Source organism: Thermobia domestica, chromosome 13 (assembly GCF_964235325.1).
Source record: "Thermobia domestica chromosome 13, izTheDome1.hap1.1, whole genome shotgun sequence".
In the NCBI taxonomy this organism is placed as follows: Eukaryota; Metazoa; Arthropoda; class Insecta; order Zygentoma; family Lepismatidae; genus Thermobia; species Thermobia domestica.
In genome coordinates, this window is record NC_137466.1 from 4,458,898 (window position 1) to 4,480,988 (window position 22,091).

General features: G+C 36.3%; 1 protein-coding gene across 1 annotated transcript in view; it reads right to left on the minus strand.

Annotated features, from left to right (window-relative positions):
* Positions 1-22,091, minus strand: part of LOC145669094 (uncharacterized) — a 79,389-nt gene that overhangs the window by 36,809 nt on the left and 20,489 nt on the right. Inside the window, exon 2 of the mRNA XM_081737443.1 lies at positions 13,391-13,688. Within this exon, the coding sequence (XP_081593569.1) occupies positions 13,391-13,682 (292 nt within the window). The 5' untranslated portion in view covers positions 13,683-13,688. The remainder of the gene's footprint in view (positions 1-13,390; positions 13,689-22,091) is intronic.

Here is a 22,091-nt window from a genome sequence, read left to right on the forward strand (position 1 = left end):
CACTAACACTAGTAACATGAGAATGATTGGGTAGATAATGGGATTCCGTGACTGCGACTTCCTGAGCGAACAAAACATCGATTTCCTCTTGATGTATAAAGTCACTTATGGCATGGTACTTAACTAAAGAAGTGAACTTATTGAGATTAACAGTCGCTAAACTTAACGTAAACATAAAAACGAGGAGAGACAAGAAATATAAGCGAGCGTTACAGCACATGATAAATAGTATGTAATATCACTGCAGAAAGAATAAAAGAATAGTACCAGAATACATATTATGATGCCACTACAATTTTAGGTACCCTGTTTTCGCAATTAACCACAGATTTCAACTTTTTTGTGAAAGCTCGCATTTGGCGTGCATGATTGACAGAAAGATCGTGTATAGGACGCAAGTCCTTACTACATACACTACTGAGTACTTTTTCTTTACTGAGTTTGCGTTTATCATTATAATTCCTGTATCTGAGTCACTTGCGGAGTCACTACTGCGAGAGCGTGATGTTAAGTTGAGAGTGAATTCTGGTTGAACAACTAAAGTACGGTCTGAGAGACGGAACAAGTCTCTTCGACTAAACCAGTATCACTTATCGTAGAAACTGATGTGACGACTGTTGGAACATCTGGTGCGGTGCTGGGTGTTATGGGTGCTGGAATAATTTTAGTATCCTGAGTTTCTTCCTCTTCCATGGTATTAGATGGTACAGGTTCTGCAGGAGCCGATTCGGAGTGAATGTAGGGATCTGCTGGCTGGTTGTCTGATTCGTCCATTGGATTTAACCCTTTGGGGATCTTATCGTACGATACGCATTTTGTGCGATACGCATTTTTCATCGTACTTTGCGTTATTTCTCTCCTATTTGAGCTTTTTCGTCCAGGTTTTTTTTTATTTTTCAAGTCCAGATACATTGTAAAAGACGTTACGTATAGTTTCAGACCGTCCTGCGTCCAGACATAGGAGGTGAAGAAATATAATTTTGAAATAGAAAATTTCCCTCATGAAGCCTATGTTCATTATTTTTTGGCGGGCTCATTTTCTCACGTAGAAGATTGAAATTTTGCACAAGCATTCAGTCCACCGAGTAGTATTTATTAGATTTTTTGTTCCGATGTCAGTGCTAAAACAGGGGGTGACCAGAGGGGCAAAGGGTTAAAAAAAAGGGATATTTTTACCCAAAAAATCCGGTTTTTCAGGATTTTCCCGCCTCACATACATGATGGGGACACGTGAGTCATACCGTCTGAAAGGCAGTTCCATTCTGAAGAGAATGACGGTCGAGTTATTATTCTAGGGTAATTAGGGAGGTCTCAGTGATTTTTTTCAAAATATACTTCTGTATAGGGTAACATGGGAAATTTTCTGAATTTTCTTTTTTTGGCGGGCTTATTTTTGCACCTAGAAGATTGAAATTGTGCACAAACATGCAGCCCACCTAGTAGTATTTACCAGATTTTTTTGTTCCGATGTCAGTGGTAAAACAGAGGGGAACCAGAGGGGTAAATGGTTGAAAAAAGGGATATTTTTACCCGAAAATTCCGTTTTTCAGGATTTTCCCGCCTCACATACATGATGGGGACACGTGAATCATACCGTCTGAAAGGCAGTTCCATTCTGAAGAGAATGACGGTCGAATTATTATTCTAGGGTAATTAGGGAGGTCTCAGTGAATTTTTTTGAAAATATACTTCTGTATAGGGTAACATGGGGAATTTTCTGAATTTTCTTTTTTTGGCGGGCTTATTTTTGCACCTAGAAGATTGAAATTGTGCACAAACATTCAGCCCACCTAGTAGTATTTACCAGATTTTTTGTTCCGATGTCAGTGGTAAAACAGAGGGGAACCAGAAGGGCAAAGGGTTGAAAAAAGGGATATTTTTACCCAAAAAATTCCGTTTTTCAGTATTTTCCCGCCTCATATACATGATGGGGACGCGTGAGTCATACCGTCTGAAAGGCAGTTCCATTCTGAAGAGAATGACGGTCGAATTATTATTCTAGGGTAATTAGGGACGTCTCAGTGAATTTTTTTCAAAATATACTTCTGTATAGGGTAACATGGGGAATTTTCAGAATTTTTTTCGGCGGACTTATTTTTGCACCTACAAGATTGAAATTGTGCACAAGTATTCAGTCCACCGAGTAGCGCTTAACAGATTTTTTTTTCAGATTTCTCATTAAAAGAGGGGGGTCCAGAATGGCTAAAAGTTGAGAAAAAGGGAAATTTACACCCAAAAAATCACTTTTTATGGAATTTCCCGCCTTAGATACATGATGGAGACATGTGAATGGTACTGCCTGAAAGGCAGTTCTATTCAGAAGAGAATATGGGCGACACATGTCCCTAGGGTAATTAGGGATGTCTCAGGAAATTTTTTCTCTGAAATCATAGTGTTTTGTGGTAATTTGGGGCATTGTGGGAATTTTTGATAAAATTTCTCCCGCCCTTACTATTCAAGATAGAAACTTGAAATTTGGCACACACATTCAGTATACCAAGTACTATTTATCAGATTTTTAAGATGGTTACGTTCACACAGGGGGGTCCAGGGGGGGCAAAATTCGAGGAAAAAAATTTTCCCTCCGAAATTTTCACTTTGACATTTTTCCCGCTTCTGGTATATGGTATGAGCATGCAAGTGGTACCACTTGAAAGCCAGCTCTATTCTGAAGAGAATGGGGTATGATCCATGATCCTAGGATAAATAGTGACGATGCAGTAGTTGCTTGACTGGAAGTCTAAAAATAGCCCAAAAAGTCAAGATCCGTTAAGGGTTAAAGAAGTTGATTCCAGAACATTCTTACGAAGCACGGGAAAAACACTGTAACTACCGGTATCAGGAGCTGATGGATCCACTGGTAAATTATGAGGTACTCGCACAATGGGAGAAATGGAACTGGTTGATGAAGATGGAACAGTAAGACGTGAATTCCTCTTCTTGGGACATCCCTGAACAAAATGGTCAGAAGATTTGCAGATGGCGCAAGTTTGAATTTGACCAGGAAAGCTGGTAAACAAACGTAAACCACAGACCGTGATAAACGAAGGAATGTTTCGTTTAATAGTCATTTTAACAAGCTTACGACCCGTTCGGGTAGCATAAAGATGTTCCTTTGAGTGTTGTTCGTCGACAATACTAGTGACATCGCCATATTGGGAGAGCACACGCGTTAATTGCATGTGACTAAGTTCCATGGGGCATAAGGACATCTTGACCATCACCACAGAATTATCCGCCAAATCAATAGGCAACACATGTTCCCCATTATTATCTGAGTAGGTCACGTAGAAAGTCCATTTCAATGAACAACACCTGATCAAGGGTTAACTTAAATACCTTACGTATCCATTCATGAACAGCAATAGACGTGGGCTTTTGACTCACCGTAACAAAGTTGATGCGCAATGTTACTCGTATGCAACCCATGGCAGTATTTCGACGATAAATGTCACCAAACTATGAACAAAATAAATATGCACTGAAAATGCTTATACCATAAAGTTAGAACGTTTAAACTGAAAATAAGTCACACTGAAACTTCAAGTTCTCACAAAAAAAAAAAGAAAAAGCGATGTAAACAAAACACTCGAAACTAGAGCGACGGCAGAGACGATGTTACTCGCCTCGTTGCGAGAGCTGAACTGTGAACCGATTGCTTTAGCCAAAGTTTGTTTAACAAATGGTGTAGTGTTTCTTTCTGAGAACGATAACATGAAAAGTGTATACTGCAGATCAATGATGTCTTTGGAATGTCCTGGTAATTCATTTGCCCTTTCCCAACCAGCATTCGTAAATCGTCTCAATCATAATAGAGGCGTTTGCTTCCACATTCTAATGTATTGCTTGTCCATTATAAGTGGATTCTTCACAATCACTTTGTAAAAATTTTAATTTTGGCGTAAACAGGATTTGAACTTACGTTCGATAGCTCTAATATTCATGAGGCTATTACGTTACTCCTACACTATCACGGCATCTGAATTTATAATACAAATATTACTTACTTTAGCCCTGATCTTTGGAATGAACCGGCTTCTTCCTGTAACGTTATTTGCACCAATGTGCACAACGAAATTGACTTTTTCGACGGCCTAGAGAGAAATTAGTGTCAACTGATAAAGGAAAAACGTACAATCGAGGAAAAAATAAAGAAATAAAAAATATTTTGCAGCAATTTCGCGATGCACGTTTAAAAGTACCCAAATAATAATAATAATAATAATAATAATAATAATAATAATAATAATAATAATAATAATAATAATAATAATAATAATAATAATAATAATAATAATAACATATATGATAAAATTCAAAGTAACTATGTTCGTGACTCCTAATCTCTTGAACCATACAAACCGATCTCGACCAAATTTTCAACATTGATAAGGTTCGTGCCTCTGAAGCACTTTTATCATTTCATTTTAACGGTAAAACTTAGGGTTAGGAGGAGGGAGGAGCGTTGATATATAAAAATGAATAAAACGTAATAACTCTTGAACCACCAGATCGATCTCTATCAACATAGGTAAGGTTCGGATCTGGGACCACTTTTATTCCTTCAGTTTATCGGTGCAACGTAGGTGCCGGAGACAGGGAGATATATATGTAAAAAAATATATAAAAAAATGCTGTCTTTGTGACTTCATCACTCTTGAACAACCCGACCGCTCTGGATTAAATTTTCAATATAGATGAAGTTCGGGACTAAGATGGTATTTATTTACTTACTTTGACGATATAACTTAGGGTTTGATGGGAGGGAGGAGTTAAAAAGAATAAATACAACTTCGTAACTCGTGAAACAAAGGATCACTCACGATCAAATTTTTAACATAGGTGAGGTTCGAGTCTGAGATGATTTTTATCATTTCACTTTCACGGGAGAACTTGGGGAGGGGAATGGGAGAGGGAGATATATTAAACTAAAGAAAACTTACTGGACCCTTGAACCATCAAACCAAACTCGATCAAATTTTCAACCTAGATGAAGTTTGAACCTGAGTTGGTTTCTGTCATATCACTTTGACGGTGTGACTTAAGAGATGGGGAGGGGGAGCGACATTTAAAAAAGAACGAAAAATTACCGGTAGAAGTGGCGAATCTATAATTTTTGGATTCGCTGAGATTAACAGTTTAAATCCTAAATCAGCTCCTCAACTTGGAGGAGGGGGATACATATAAAAATGATCGAAATAATCTATATGAGTGTCGAATTCATAGTTTTCCGGCTCGTTTAGATCAACAATCACATTGCACGTGCCGTGTCCCACAACATACAGAGGGGAGGGAATATACAAAACACATCTAAAATGACCGATATGAAAGAGCGCTTTAGTAATCCTAAACAGTGACTGAGTAACGGAACATATTAATATTTTTTATCAACTTAACCCAACGAAACGAATAATTGATGTTGATAATAATAATAATAGACTAAGCCTAGTATACTGTGAATTTGAACATTTATTATCATTATTATTATTATTATTATTATTATTATTATTATTATTATTATTATTATTATTATTATTATTCACATACTTTTGAACTTGTACGACGAAATTACTGTAATTGTTCATGGATTGTATCCTTTTCCTTTATTACTGGACATTAATTTCTCTCTATGCCGTAGAATAAATCAAATTCGTTGTGTACTTTTCTTCGTTCCAAAGATCAGGGCTAAAGTAAGTAATATTTGGCCTGTAATTTCAGGTTGCATGATCAATTTTGCTCGAGCCTTCGAGCAACGCACCATCGCAGAGTCTCCGGAGTGTGACGTAATAAGTATCTTTTCCTACACCTTTGCGCTGTGTGTTAGGTCGTTTTCTGTGGCCTAAATTGGACTGCTAGTGACTATTTTAGTGATTACAGTGTAATTAGTGTTTGTTCCCGAGATAGTACAATGTCATATAAAAAGGACTTGCAATATAAATGTATGTTTGACAAGCGTTATCGTAGTTCACGCCCCAATTCGAGCCAGGTCTACCAATGGTTAAATGAGACTTTTCCTCGTCTCTTCGAGCAAATTTGTGCTCTTCAACTTCATGAAGAGTCTTATAGCATTTATATTAAGTTCAAGAGTGTCAACGACTATGAACAGTTTGCGTCGATCGTTCCGGAGTCTGTGCTATTTCACCACGCTGATGGAAATTCGAGTATTGTGAGAATCTTGCCGGCCGAGGACCCAATGAAATTGGTGCGTGTTTGTGATTTTCCGCTGGAAGCACCACTCCAAGTATTAGAAGACCATTTCCGTGTATATGGTACAGTACGACGTGTAGAACGGTAATTTTGGGCTGCTCCATTCCCTACTGGGATTGATAGTGGTGTCCGTATCCTCCATATGGAACTCAATAAACATATCCCATCCCCTTTAACAGTGCAGGGTAACAAAGTGAGTGTTTCGTATGACGGGCAACCGATTACGTGTTTTTTTTTGCCAGAGTGAATTTCATACCATCTCCAGGTGTCCTTTAAAGTAAAGACCCAGTTCTGTGGGCGTGCAACCCACCCTGGGCCCTGTGAATATGACTGAATTAAGCAAGGTGCAGCGTAGCCTGCAGTCATCTGGATCCTTTTAACGTGTGGCTGAAGCCCCCTTGGTCTCCGGCCCTCGCCCCGCGGGGATCAATAGTCTCGCCGATACTTCTGAGTTCCCTGAGCTACCCCGACGTTCAGTTGCTCCAGAGTTATCAACGAAATCGACGTCAGAGCAGGAATCTCCACAAATGACGGCGCCTTCGCTGCTCCCTCCCGAGTCGCCACAGGAAGATCCGCGTGCAGTTGTTATTTCTGCGAATCAAGACGCTTCTTCGATTACGAGTGAGTCTTTATCCTCTGGCACTGATACCTTTCTTACCCCCCTTTACTAGCAAGTGTAGTTTCTGTGGAACCAGATCCTGCCTCTCAGCAAAAAAGAAGAAGAGTCTCAAGGTCAGTTAGGAAGAAAAAGGAGCTGACTTCTTCTCTGTCTGCCTCTCAAGGAATGAAACAGCCAATATCACGTGATACCCGCTCGAAAGAGAGGGCAATTTCTGATTCCGAGTTGTAATGAGTGCAAAAGTGTGTTTATTTCAACTTCCGACAACGAAGTTTTGTGTGCTACTCGTGGTCTCCTGTTATGGCTTGTCTTGGATTGTGTTTATTTTCCTAGTTTGTTCTTTATTAACGGGCAAGTTTTTCGTTATATATTTGATTTCTTTCTACAACAGTGTACCTCCGGGTTCAGTACTTTTTTGTATATTTTTTTTGAATGTGAGTATGCCAATGATAAACTCTTTCACCCTTCTTACGTTAAATATTAATCAGATTAGTTCAGCGCAAAATATAGCACTACTCAAGCAATTTATCGAGGGGCGTCGCCCAGATGTATGTTGTTTAACAGAACTGACTTTCCATTCATTTGACTTTCTTACTGATTATCATGCTATTATTAATTGTCAATATTCAACTGGTGTTGCTATTTTAGTGACGAAAGGCTTAACCTACGATATAATAATGTTGTGCCCTGATGGTAAGGCAATTCGCTGTTATATTCACGATATGTGCTTCCTCTGTATCTATGCATTTTCTGGATATCTCAAGATACGAGAAAGGGAAGAGTTTTTTGCCACAACTATTCCGTCTTTAATTCCTCCAGGCGTTCAACACTGTATTGTGGTGGAGGATTTTAATGCGGTGATTGATCCTCGTGACTCTCTCACCCCTTCCCCTCCGTGTCACGCCTTAGTTGAGCTGGTGCGCGCTCTCAAGTTACATGATGCGCTGATCACCTCTAATTCTAAGCACGCCATGACATTTACTGTTCTACCACTCGCAGTCGCTTAGACAGGGCATATGTAACGGACCCTTTATGTAAAGCAGTGTTACATGTTTTAACTATTCCTGTTCGCTGTCTACTCATGCAGCGGTAGAAGTAGCTTTAAGTTACTGTTTTCTCTTCCTGCCGCACGTGGCCCTTCCTATTGGAAGATCAACAATGATGTGATGTCACGAGAGGAAGTGGTAGACTCTTTTACTTCGCGTTTTGAGTACTGGTGTAAAATGCAACGATATTATCCAACGGTAGGAGCATTGTGGAGTCAATATTGCAAACCCAAAATACGTAGTTTTTTCAATGGCGTGGTAACCCTGTACGTCAACAGGATCGTCAGTTATACGATTTTTTCTACCGTGCGCTCTGTGACCTTTGGACGGCACCACCGTCCCTTGTCAATCAGGCCAGCATCAATGATCTTAAACGCCGGATGCGAGAGATAGATTCTCATGCCTCGCTTCAGGCATATTTTTCAGAGGACTTATATCATTGTTTTCCGGAGGAAACATCTTCCTTGTATCATGTCGATCTTTTCCTGCGTCAACGGCGTGCCACTTTCATCGAGTCCATTGTTATGGCGGATGGCAATATCAAAACTGATTCGCTCAACATGTTACAAGAATTTACTCGGTACTACACCGAGTTTGCAAGCGCGAAGACAATGGATTACACTTCCGCCCCTGAATTTTTATCAGCAATCCCTCACACGCTGTCAGCGAGTGACGGTCATGACTTGATTGTTCCTATCACAGAGGAAGAGATCTTTTCTGTTCTCCGGCGTGCCAAAGGCCGCAGTTCCCCAGGGGTCGACGGTTTGAATTTTTCCTTTTATAAGCGTTATTGGCCTTTTCTCCGCGTGACTCTTGTTTCACTCTTTAATTCGTGGCTCTCGGGTCCCCTTTTGCGCACAATACAGCTATAGTGGTGTTTCTCCTGAAATCGCCTACTGCACGTGAGGTTTCCGATTACTGGCCCATTTCCTTATTACCAGTCGACCTGAAATTATTTACGAAGGTTCTAACAGCTCGAGTTCGTCCTATTATTCAACGATTAATTAGTCCGTTCCAGGCGGCTCTACACCAGACTAATAACATTCAATACACTCTTCGTTCTCTCCGCGATCTTTTTGCATATTTTCATTTTCGTCAGGTTCCTTCAGGAGCCCTCGCAGTTGATTTGGCCAAAGCTTACGATAGCGTAGATAATCACTTTCTCCGCCTAACGCTTGGCGCCTGGGGCTTTCCTTCAGCTTTCTGCCAGGTAATAGTGAATCTGTATGCTACGGCGAATTTCCGTCTTCAAATTAATGGCCATTTATCTTCACCCATTTCGTTACAGCGTGGTTTGCGTCAAGGGTGTTGTTTCAGCACTATATTGTTTGCCTTAGTTTTAGACCCGCTTCTTTACCGTTTGGCCACCTTATCCCCCTCGGGTACTTCACTTTTTCACAGCCAAAATATTTCCGGTTACGCTGATGATTTAACCATTACTGGAGTGGATTCTGTGTCCTTGCAGGGAGATTCTACAGCGCTATTCTCGTTGCGCAGGTCTTCACTACAATGACCGGAAAACTCATGTATTACAATTTAATGACTTTCAGTTACCTGCGAACACTCTAGGTTCCCCAAATTTACCGCATGTCTCTTCCTTAACTATATTAGGCATACCTTTCACGTCCCACCCCAATCCCCACTATGATGAGATTTGGGCACCTCTTTTAACACAAGTCCGCTGTTTGTTTTATTCCCAGCGATTTCGTCGACTTCATTTACTCCACCGTATCCACTTTATCAATATTTATGTTGCACCCAAGCTGCGGTATCGAGCGCGCGTTTTTCCCTTACCGGAGATATATGCCAAACGTTTTGAATCTCTGTTCCTTTGGCATATCTGGCGTAGATTTTATTTCCGTCTTCCGCGTACCGCACTTTATCTGCCACGTTCAATGGGTGGGTTAGGCTTGGTCAACATTCGATTAAAATGCCAAACTTTATTCTTACCAGACTCCTACTTCGCGCTCTCTTCAACTGGTTCTTTCACTAATCACTGGTTTAGCTGTTTCTGGCCGGATTATGAACATCCAGTGAATCCACCTCTCATTCATTTCCCAGCCCAGTGTCCGGCGTATGTCTGAACTTTCATCCGTTATTGGACGTATTCCGGGGTGATCCTCAACCCGAGGACACACAATGCAAGCTCGTTATATTGTGCTTTTGCCATGTTAACATATCCTCAAACGAAACTGCGCGTCGTTCAGCTATTTCCATATGTCGGTTGGCAGCAAGTGTGGGCCAATCTCTTGAACCCTGTACTACCTTCGTACATGCAAGTCCTTTGGTTTCAGGTTGTACACCAGCTTACCCCTACACGCGCGCGTTCGTTCGCAATTCAACGCGTTCCTGATGCGTTGTGTGCTACATGCAACCAAGAGGACACTCAGGCTCATCGCTACACCCAATGTGCTGGAACCCATCCTATCTGACATGCTTTTCAATAACTAGTGGGACGTATCACTCGTCGTCCGCCCTCTCAGTTTACGGTGGAGCATATGTTCTTCCCTGATTTTCGTTCCCCCCACGCTAAACATCGGGCTGTGCTCTTTCTTGCAGCCAGTACTCTTGCTTATTTCCAGCGCTATGTACAAGTCGCAAGCTTATTCTCCAGATCGCGATAAGCATTATTTTAGCCGATTTTTTGAAGTTGTTCTGCAATGAACTTTTCGCTGTCGCCTTTTTTAAAATTATTATTATTATTATTATGTATTTTCCTTTAATTATTGATTTTATTTCTTTTTCTTATGCCTTTAAGCTGAGTACTCACTTTCAAGTTGTTTAAATACTTTTCTGTTTATCACGAATAGTTGAGTGAAAGTTCTGTATTAGAAGTTAGTACCAATAAAACTGATAGTGTAGGGGTAACGTAATGGCGTTATGAATATTAGAGCTATTGAACGTAGGTTCAAATCCTGTTCATGCCAAAATTAAAATGTTTACAAAGTGATTGTGAAGAATCGACTTATCATACTGAACAAGCAATACATAAGAATGTGGAAGAAAATACCTGTATCATGATAGAGAAGATTTACGAATGCTGGTTGGGAAAGGGCAAGGGAATTACCAGGACATTCCAAACACATCATTGATCTGTAGTATACACTTTTCTTGTTATCGTTCTCAGAAAGAAACACTACACCATTTGTGAAACAACGTTTGGCTAAAGCAATTTGGTGTGTAGTGGTAATGTGCCAGACTTCCAATTGGAAAATCTAGGTCCGATTCCCCATCAAGTAGTATGATTTTTTCGCATAAAATAGTGGCTGCAGAGATTTATCTTCCGATGGAGAACATTGTGTGCGTTCTATATGATACACTGTAATGACAAGTATGTATCATATTTATATTCATCCACATCTCTCTCTCTCTTGACGTTTCCCTATTCTGTCTTTGCATTTTCACTTCTCCACCTCTTTCCCACTCTCACACATGCACTTCATGTTCCAAAGTTAAAACGAAGAAACAGCTCGATATACCTGTTCTGGAGAATCTAATTACCTGTTATCTTCGGCGTCGTGTTTTTCGTGCTCTGGGGATAACATCTCCAGTCCTGGTCATCTCTGACAGAAATACTGTTTACACTCAAAGGAATAAGTAAAATCTCTTTTCTATCCCCTGGGTTACCGAGTCGAATTCCGGGTCACTACGGATTAGAATCCTCGACCGAGTGGTGGTCTATAATTTAACTAACATCAAAAGACTGATACGATCATCCGTTTGAGCTTTAGTGTTCATTCTATCTGTGCAAATTTCGTTATATCCGGAAGAGATTAAATCAATGCTGGATGTTCGGAATAGATACATCTTCGGAAAATACTAGAAAATGGTAACTCTGGTTTTTTGAAAACAAAATTTTATTTATACTAATTCGACACAAAATTTGTTTCCATCCTATAATTCAATGTGTTTTTTTCACGTTGAAATTTGAAACATGCTACATCTATGAGGAATATAAACTTTTCCTTTCCAACATTTGTAACTTTTTATTACGATACAATTTCGACTTTTAATATGGGGTATTTCTGATAGAAATTTAATAGTAAAATAGAACTGTCTTATATTTTCTCTTTCTTTCTTTTTCTGTTCTTTTCTTTTAGTTTCGTTTCGTTTTTTTTTTTTTTTTTTTGCTGTTTTATTCAGTTTGTACTAGTAGTCTCAAATGGAGGATATGATCAATGCTATATACAGGGTATATTACAATGTACTTTGGAACAGTACGTCCAATGAACACTACCGAATTTGCAATCGAACCACGCGGAAACAAAGTATGCATGTTAAACTTTTGACATTATCCCAGATATGTCTCGGAGACATACAGTTCTACTTGAAATTGAGAATGCTATCCATTATGAAAGTGACATAATGAATGTTTAAAGCCTCCTCTATATATTCGAATAGTTCTGAACAAATATGTAAAAACAAATGTTATTTCTATATTACTGTTGGATTTCTGGAAACGGAACTTTATAATGTTAGGTGTTTTTCTTACTACGTTTGAGTTCCACAGTTTTATCTGTTCTCCCTTTTCTTTTTCTTCTTCTCTCCTCTTCTCTCTGTCTGCCTCATTTATGAATCTCTGTGTAATAGACATCCATTGGTTTCAATTTTTCATTGTGTGTGTTTCAGTTTCTCCCTACATCAACCTATGAATCTTGTTTCTTCTCGGTTTATTTATTTCATTTTATCGAAACTAATACATGTGTAGTTTGAAATAAGAATTGCGCTCATGTTGTTAGCTAATTTTAGTATGGAGAGAAGAAAGGAGGAGAGAGAGGGGGTCTCTTTACCTGACACGATTATGGGATAATAATGTGTATATTGGGTGGCCTAACTGCAGGGCGTTTTGTGTCGCATATTTTTGATGCGGAGTGTACAAAATATGTGTGAAATCAGAATCATACCTATAAAGTTTTAAGTGCTACAGACGTTTGTGTATCTATGATAAAAATAGAAAGAATTCCTGAAACAAAAGTGTGTAAATGATTGTAATATTATTGACCTGCTTTCTCATCATACATATTATTATAGGCCTTCATGGAAACCAGTAGATTACTTTATCAAGAAAAAATGTCTAAATTAAACGGCAGTTATGTTTCTAAACCACAGAGTTAACTCAACATTAAGTTGCTATTCTTCTTCTGTATAAGGTATCTGGGAGTATGCCTGCTAAAAGAAAGACTAAATTTATAAATAAAAAAATATACTTGAATCAAGCTTCCAAAAGTATATATCACGTAACTAACAGAAATATATTTATTAATATGTCAACAGTGGGCTACCGCAACTCGTTTTAAATTACTTTGCTACATCAATAAAAAAGATGTTTAATAAATTATTTCAAGAGGACCTAATACATTGAAAGTCAATGCAAGAATAAACAAGGATATTATATAAAACCTCTGTATATCTAGAAAATACATTCAGAGAATTTTTGCAAAACGCAATAGAGCGAGTCATATTGTTCAAGGCAACAAACGTATTATAAGGAATAGATCCATACTGAAATATTAATTACCTCGTTCATAACCAAATGGAGTCTCCGTGCAGCTGCAAACTCTGATTTTGTCTTCATTCCGGAATTGTTCAACACAAGTTTGTTTACTGTAGTACTTAAATCCTTTCAATCCTTCTGTCTCATAATGAAATCTGCATTTCCTTATTTGTTCTTTAACTTTGATTGCATTTATGTTTGCATCTTCATCATATATAGTGTAGCTTAGAGAAAGTTCGGTAGTACCAGGATCGATGTGTTGATTTGCCTCTCCTTCCTTTGCTAATGAAGGTGGAACTTCGTACTTGGAATACATAAGAAACTTGAAAGGGAAATTGCATTGAATTCATTACAAAAGCAATAACATGTATTTAATTTTACTACTATACGAAGAAAAGTTGACAGAATACTTACATAGTAAAATTAGTATATATATATTGTTATGGGTAGGTGATGTTAGCAGTAAAGTTCACCTTTCATGACTGGCGAAACTCCACCAACTCTTACAGGTACTTCTGGTGGTCACAGGGTGGCGTGGGCCACCGATTGTGAATCAGTAGCCGATCACTAACATTTCGGGGGCTCGTGTTCGTAGCAAAGCGTGAGCACACACTATTCTCCTTAAGACAATTTTCATCAAGAACCTTGCCTTGTACGGGGTTAGGAATCGATTCCTTCTCTCTCTCTCTCTCTCTCTCTCTCTCTTTCTCTCTCTCTCTCTCTCTCTCTTCGCCCAGCCAGATTGGGTTGTAAATAGTTAACATCCCTTACTTATTCTCGGATAAGCCTTCCCTCATAGATTCGCTGCTATGAAGTAAGGCTCAAAGAGAAAATACATTGAAGTCGTAGCTCAGATATTTATTGTGTGTACCTGCATTTTACCCGTTATCTATTCCAGTATAGGAGAAGTCAATGAAGAGGGAAATTTCAGAATAAAGTTTATTACAATAATAGGGTAGTTATACAGAACGAGCACAAGAGAGGAAACATAATGGTGTAAACACTAGTTTCTTACAAGTGTCATGATTACTTAGTGTAACCAAGTTAACGTCCATCATTTACTATTTGACTATTCCAAACGACTAAGTTTCATATTTTGTCCGCGCGTCAATTATTCCTCTAACTTGTTCAAAATCGCGAAAGTAGTAAGTCATAAAGGAGAGAAGAGAAAGAAAATAAGTAGAAAAAGGTCAAAGCCATTCAGACTAGACCGAAGGGACATAGCAGTCTGTCTGACCCAGGCTATGTGAACGGCGAGGCTGTCCGGCGTTTCTAAATCCGAAACCTACAAGTTGCAGAAAAACTCAGCGAAGCGGCTAAGTTAAGTCATACTTGACTAAAGTCGGAGACTTCTCCAGCACGTCTACTCGTCTTGAAGGTTGATGAAAAACTGATGACCGGAACTGATCAAGGCCCTTTCCGACTGCCTGTATAGCACGTGTTCAAAGTCGAAAGCAGTGGGATCAGTTGGACGGGACAGAGTAAGAGGGGAAAAGATGGGAAAATCATTAAGAAGAGGGGTTGGAGGTGGAATGGGAAAAGCTTCTAAGCAAGCAATACTAGCGCCGGGTTTCCACCTGGTGGCTAGACGGCTAATCTAGCCGGTATTACTCGCTACAGAAATGCTTCGCCAAGGATCTTTTTGATATTACACACTATATATATATATATATATATATATATATATATATATATATATATATCTTTGTTTTTCACTTCCTTGTTTGTAACCATTTTGTTACACAACGTACACTTTATTTTTATTATTTGTGCATAATTTCCTCAGCCCTGAAGCCTCTTCTGTCGGCTTCAGCCGGCTGGAGGCCTATGGTAACCAGGCTAACAAGAGTAAATAATTCGTTTCCCGATACACTCATTCCCAACCTCATCCGTTCCATCAAGACCTCCACGTTCCCCGCAAGGAGCGCAGAGTTTTTAATCCAGGAATCGAAAGCCGGCCGTCAGCCTTACGCGCCATACAGATACTTATTTTATTATGTATGTACTACTTATGTAAATTTATACATTACAAATTTTATGTTAGTGAAACCAGATGAAATATATTTACTGTAAGCATATGTAATGTATACTAGTGAAAGAGTTGAATGTATTTCAACTGTAATGATATTATTTACAGCTAGAGTTTGTAAAAATATAATGAAATATATCTTAGCAAGATACACTTTTCTTAAAGATAACGAAATGACATCGTTTCAATAAGTGCTTTGTGTGCAATAAGAGTATAGATCATTTTATTTTGTTCAGTAGCATTTAACATATGCGAAATTATTCTTAAAAGCTAAAGATTTTGTTGCCTTATAAAAAAATACAAGAGTCACAAGAAGAATACATGGTAATAATAAAGCAAGGTGAGTGACAACATTTTGAAAATAATTTAATTTGATACGTGTCTTTATGTGTTTATAAGAATACTCATTCAAATCTAGAGAGGAATATACAAGCCGCAGAAGTATCTAAAGCAGAATAGAAAGTGATAAGTGAATTACATTTTTTTGGTAAAAATATGTGTCTTTAAATTTAAGCAATAACAATTTATTTTATTATTCTACGTTGATTAATGAATACGTTTTCCTGAGGTCGTGTTTAAAATTTTCTTGTTCCTCTTTGTTTCTATGTTGTCAGTTTCCATGTTTCTTCATTTTACACAGCTTTCATTTAGCAAACTTCTTTGTAATGTTTTGCTTAATTCTTTTTCATATATTTATCGACAGACATTAGAATTGCTAGCTTTTCATCCTTTGTCACACATTGTAAGATTTGGCTGATAAAATTAGATCAATTAGAATTACCTTCCCAATATTCGTGTTCATTTAATTTTAGCCACTCTAATACGTTCTGTTTAAATTTCTTGATAATATACATCGTCTTGTATAACCTTTACATGTACAGTTCATTTCTAAAGTTTTGTACGATAGCCAGTAATTAGAATCTATATTAGGTATATACTATCCACTCGTTGGTAACAAACATTAACGATTTCAACATATTTTTATCTAATTTCTGGTCATCCATACTACTAAGCTGCTATGTTTTCTGCTGATTTGAGAAAATGTGGGAAAACGTTGTTGCAACTACGGCATAGCCAAAATAGATTTTCAACTGTTAAGTGAGCCGGAAGTGCATCTGATATCAATCGGAAATACATATGCAGAAGACCCATTTCTCAGAAACAGTGATATATATATATATATATATATATATATATATATATATATATATATATATATATATATATATATATATATATATATATTGCAAGAACAGAAACAAATTTCAAACATTATGACCAAATTCTATCACAAAACACATGCGTGACGACACTCGAAGAGACTCTTTATTCTCACTGATTATTACAATTCCAACAGACTGGGTCTACTTGTTTTGATATTAAAAAAATGGCCGAACTACAAATAATATTCCTGGTATTTAATGCAAGTTTACAAGTCAGTGTTACATTTAAAGTGGCTTTTGGTGTGTTGTTGACGTTAGAAAACGCTTTTAGGTTTTAATTTCTTCCTCTACTTTAATGAGTGTGTTTACAGCATAACTCATTGCATGTATGTTATTCTACTGCATGTTGCTTGTTGAAAAAGAAAAGAAAAATGATAAATTATAAGTTAAATAAAGGGTTAGAATTAAGTGAAAGTGTAGAACAAAGTACAATTGAAGGGAATAATTTTCTAAATGCATCTTTATAATTGTCAATCTCTTAAAATTCAACGTCATTGAAATACCTATTTACTGCTCTACAAGACATGATATTCCATATTATAATGGGTGTGAACTGAAATGAAAATAAAAACATTTTAAAACTCTGAAGCTGCAGGGGTTCGTACGAAATCAGGCTGTTAACAAATCTATTGTGGTAACTAAATACCTACAATAATCAGTTGCATGATGAAAAGTTTTCATAGAAGAATAGACTAGACACTAACGTCTCTATGAGTTCACTATGAGTAGGTGAGTTACACATAATCTATTACTTGCACTCAGACACAAATGAAATTGGTATCAAAACTAGGATGAAACATATCTTACAAACATTACTTTGTAGCTCCTAAAATTGTATCCAGATGAATATGAATATAAATTTGGTTTCGATTTAGAGTATGTTTAAAAACATATGTTTACCAAACTTACGTGCTTTGTAACGAGTGATATAATTTGCCAGTTCTGAATAACTAGACGTGAAGTTGTATCGTACAGAATTACGAAGTGCTAAATTCAGATTAGGTCCAGGAGTATGAAATAATTTTTAATTTTCAAGAAAAAATACTAATTATATATAAATATATTAATTCTGATTCACTGTGTACATTTTAAGCCAGCAACTATAAAGAGTAGTAAAATCGTTCACTTTCTGGTTATAAAAAGTAGAATATAAAATCGTTAGAACCAGGAAACACTCTTCCACTCTTGTCACTTTGTTAACTGCAAACCGCGATTCTGACACAGAGTTTCAGCTACAGTTTGTAGTTGAGGTGTCCTTCAAAACACGTCCATCATTCATGAACTGTTTTTGAGTTAGGAGCTGAAATTTTTGTTGAGGACTTAGAATAAATTAGATCTTATAAATAATAGAATGGGAAACCAGATTGTAGTTGTTTGTTTTAATAGATAAAGTAGCCTTGTACAACAGTTATTTTGTTGAATTTATAAGCCTCTGGGTGAGTATTGCAGTTATCACTTTTCACCAAAAAAAAAAAAAAATCTGGAAATGTTCTTTCGTATATAGGACTATTTTAGAACAACAACGAAGGATTATATCTTGCGAATTGCACTAATTAATCGCAAACGTAAGTGTCCGTTGTTTTAACATAAATAAGAGATTTTCCGCAACATAATTAATGCAATAAACTGAAGCAAACTGACAAAAAGCCGTTATTAATGTAAAGTATAAAAATGAAAGGTGTGTCTTCTATTTAACTGAGTCTGCACTAAGTCCTGTTGAGAAAAGATCAACAACGGTCCATAAAATATTTGCAGGTTCTTTATAGACTTGGAAGAAAATTAAAAGATAATAATTTTGCAATAAAACAAAGTGACATTCTAAAAATTGAAAGAAGACTGGATATATACATTAACTTATATAGATACAACGGAACCACATGGCGAGCATTTTATAACATACTCAAAATAAAAGCAAAGCAATGTAAATTTCTTAAAGTTAAAAGAGGAAAAACTGTATTATTGTTGTAATAAAGATTTACGTAGATTAGTTAGTAGTCAAATGAGAAATTAAGAGCTCGAAAATACGTCATACATATTTGTTAAACTTTTACTCACAAGATGCATTAGATAAACATGACAAAGGTTGTTCTCCTTATGAAATTGTTGAAATAGAATGCAAAAGAACTTACATATTTGAATTTAAGAAACACCAGTACACAATAAACTTGCATTATTGATTTGAGGTTTACTGCATAACGTTATGGGCCGGAAAGATTGTTATGGAGAAAACGAATCATAAACCTAAAAATATCAACAACATAAGCCATATGGATTCTCCTATTGTATTTTAAAAAGTGATGAAAAATATAGATATATTTTATATAAAGATGCAGCTAAGAATTTTATATCAAAGTTAAACAAAAAACGAACCAAATATCAAACCTATACAAATAAAATAAAGAATAATCTTTAACAAATAAACAGTTAAAATAATTCAATAAATATAAATCCTGCTCTTCTTGTAAAGGAGAATAGACTGGAAAAATTGTAAACCTCCAGACAAGATAACTAGAGAATTTGCTGCTGATTAATAATTGTGATCAACTCTGGATTACAAAATATTCCTAACATTTTACGAAACAGCATGTCCAAAATTGCTGAATTCGCAAACTGCAAACGCGCGGCCGCCTTCCTCCCCAATACCTTTCTAGCTCTTAACGTAGAGGCCTATTCTAGTTTGAGAGCCATATCCGTCGGTTGTATCATGAATATTTTGAAGATCTGCTTGTAATTTTTACGAAATATTTGTAACGAAGTAATTTTTAATTAATTTTGGCAAAACTAGTTTTTTGTTTTAGAGATTAATTTTTTCTTGTGTTTTAGACTATAAACAGTGCAAAGAATTGTGTCATTGTATTGTAACTATTCCTTGTCTACGTTAGTAGAGACAGTATTTGTGACAAAAAGAAATAACGTGAAAATAACTAAACAAGAAAGTTGTTGAATGAGATATCCTCTGATAAAGACTCTAGTGATACTGCTGATGTAATATTTGTAGAAAGAAGTGATTAGAAACGATAACAACTGGAAGAAGGTATCGTAGAGGATATAGACAAATGGAACGTGACCCAGACTTTAAAATACAAAGTTGCATGCTGCGTGTCGAAACAAAAATGAAAAAGTTTGGAAAGACAAATTTAAAGTTTGAACTTAAATATTTTTTGATGTTTATGTGCAAAATGCTTAATATTTTAATTGCACTGCTCCTTTTACTTTAGTTCTCTATTATTGTAATATATATAAAACACTTTACCCACATATGCGACTATTTCTTTATGGCCTCATACTTGTAATTCAAGTATTTAGCTGGCAAATTGTATACACAACGTTTTTGCATGCACTTGTTCATTAAGGTATTCCAAAGACATCCAATATTATTGACGATATAATTCTATAGACAAGCCCATTTTCAGATTTAAGAGATAATAATAGAGACAGAAATGATTAACAAACTGAGTCGTAGAATTACGAAGGATTTGTAACCAGATAGGAACAAAATAAGATTTGTAATCCATGGTTTAAAGTTAAAGTAAAAAGTTTGTACCTCTGGTTATACATAACGTAATAGCATATGATTTACTCTTATTTATTAAACATCTAACATGAAATACGAAAAACTAGGGTTCATACCTAATAATGAAGAACGTGGTGTACTACTCTGTAAAACGTTGGATCTATCAAATTTAAATCTAGATTCATTTTGATTTACGGCATGAAGTTTAAACAAATATTCATCAGACCTAACAAGAGGAAAATTATTCGTACACAACACTTCTATTCTGATTAAGAGCAATTAAAATTTTAATAAGAAAAAATGTTTAATTGGAACAAGTTTAGAAATTGACAGTTACATTCATAAGAATATTTCTGCAACAAGCTTACTAACGCTCATATTAGTGGTGAGGACTATGTGTATGCAGAAAAACATGGGAAACGTTTAAAATAATAATCAAGAGCAATATAATGATTTATATCTAAAAACTGATGTGTTGCTATAAGCAGATGTATTTGAGAATTTTAGAGAAACATGTCATAATGGTTTTGGTATTGATTCAGCTTGGAATATGACGCACCAGATTATCTTGTGATGCACTCTTAAAGATGACAAAGAAAACTGGAATTAGTAACAGACTCTGATATGGTTTCGATTATAGAGAAAGACATAAGAGGTGGAATTAGTCAATGCTCGAAAAATAAGAGAAATATTTGGAAGTTTATGATGAAAATAAAGAAGATTTTTACATCATGTACTTAAACTCAAATAATGTCTATAGATTGGCTACCATTAATATCTACCGTATAAAGGAATTAGATAGTTAAGTGGAGAAGAAATAGAAGAAATAGATTTACGAATGTATTTGATAATTCCAACACTGTTTATATATTTGTCTTGAACATCTAAAAGAATTTAATTACTAAATAATCACAAAGTTCCGAATTAATTATCACAAAGACATTGGCTCTTCAAAATAAGTGTCTACTTGTCTCAAAACAACGAAAGCTTTTAATTAACAACCATATATGACAAAGAAAAATATTTATTTATTTATTTATTTATGACTTCTTTTACGTGGCGAAGTTAAAGCTCTGTAGCCTTCTCCGAGCACTTAACCACGTGCATACATTATGTATTTTGCTTTTTTAAAAAAAGCACCAATATATAGAAAATATTAACAATTACAATAACAAAAGTGCTGAACCACATAGAAAAGAATATACTACTTAAAATAAAAAATGTTTAAACACTTCAAAAACAAAAATTGAAAATAATATACAATAGAGGAAACAAAAATAACATGGAGAAAACCTAAATTGCATTTTGCATATAGCGGTAAAAGAAGTATGAATATATAAGCTGTACAAATTAACATAGGTTACCTATTGGTTGCGTGTTCATATGTGGGTTATTAATAGGCTGGTAAAACGAAGATGCCTCATGTGCTACCAGTATCCTTATCTTTACTTAAGAGAAGGGAATTTACAGATTTTTTAAACTTGGCAACTGTGGAAACGTTGTATATTAATTGAGGTAAACTGTTCCAGAGGCGTGTAGTACTTACTGCGAAGGATTTTGAGTATGAATCAGAATTGTGACTGGGTATGGAGAGCAAAAAATTATCTTGTGATCTTGTGCTTCTAGTATGAAAGCCAGATAAATATAAAAATCTACGGGCTAGATACGATGGTTCTGACGTAGCAGTATTTTGTACAATAGGGTAAGATTATGTAAATTTCTTCTTCCGGCTACAGTCAGCCATGACAGTTTTTTATAAAAAGATCTGAGATGTTCCCTGTAAGTTATATTGAAAATAAATCTAACGCAGGCATTTTGGACTCTTTGCAAGCGCTTTGATTGATTTTCTGTTAGATCAGAATAGACTGAGTCGCAATAGTCAAGATTTAGGAACACCAGTACCTTGACAAGTTTGATCTTCAAAGATATTGGTAAGAAATTCCTTAGTCGATTTAACGT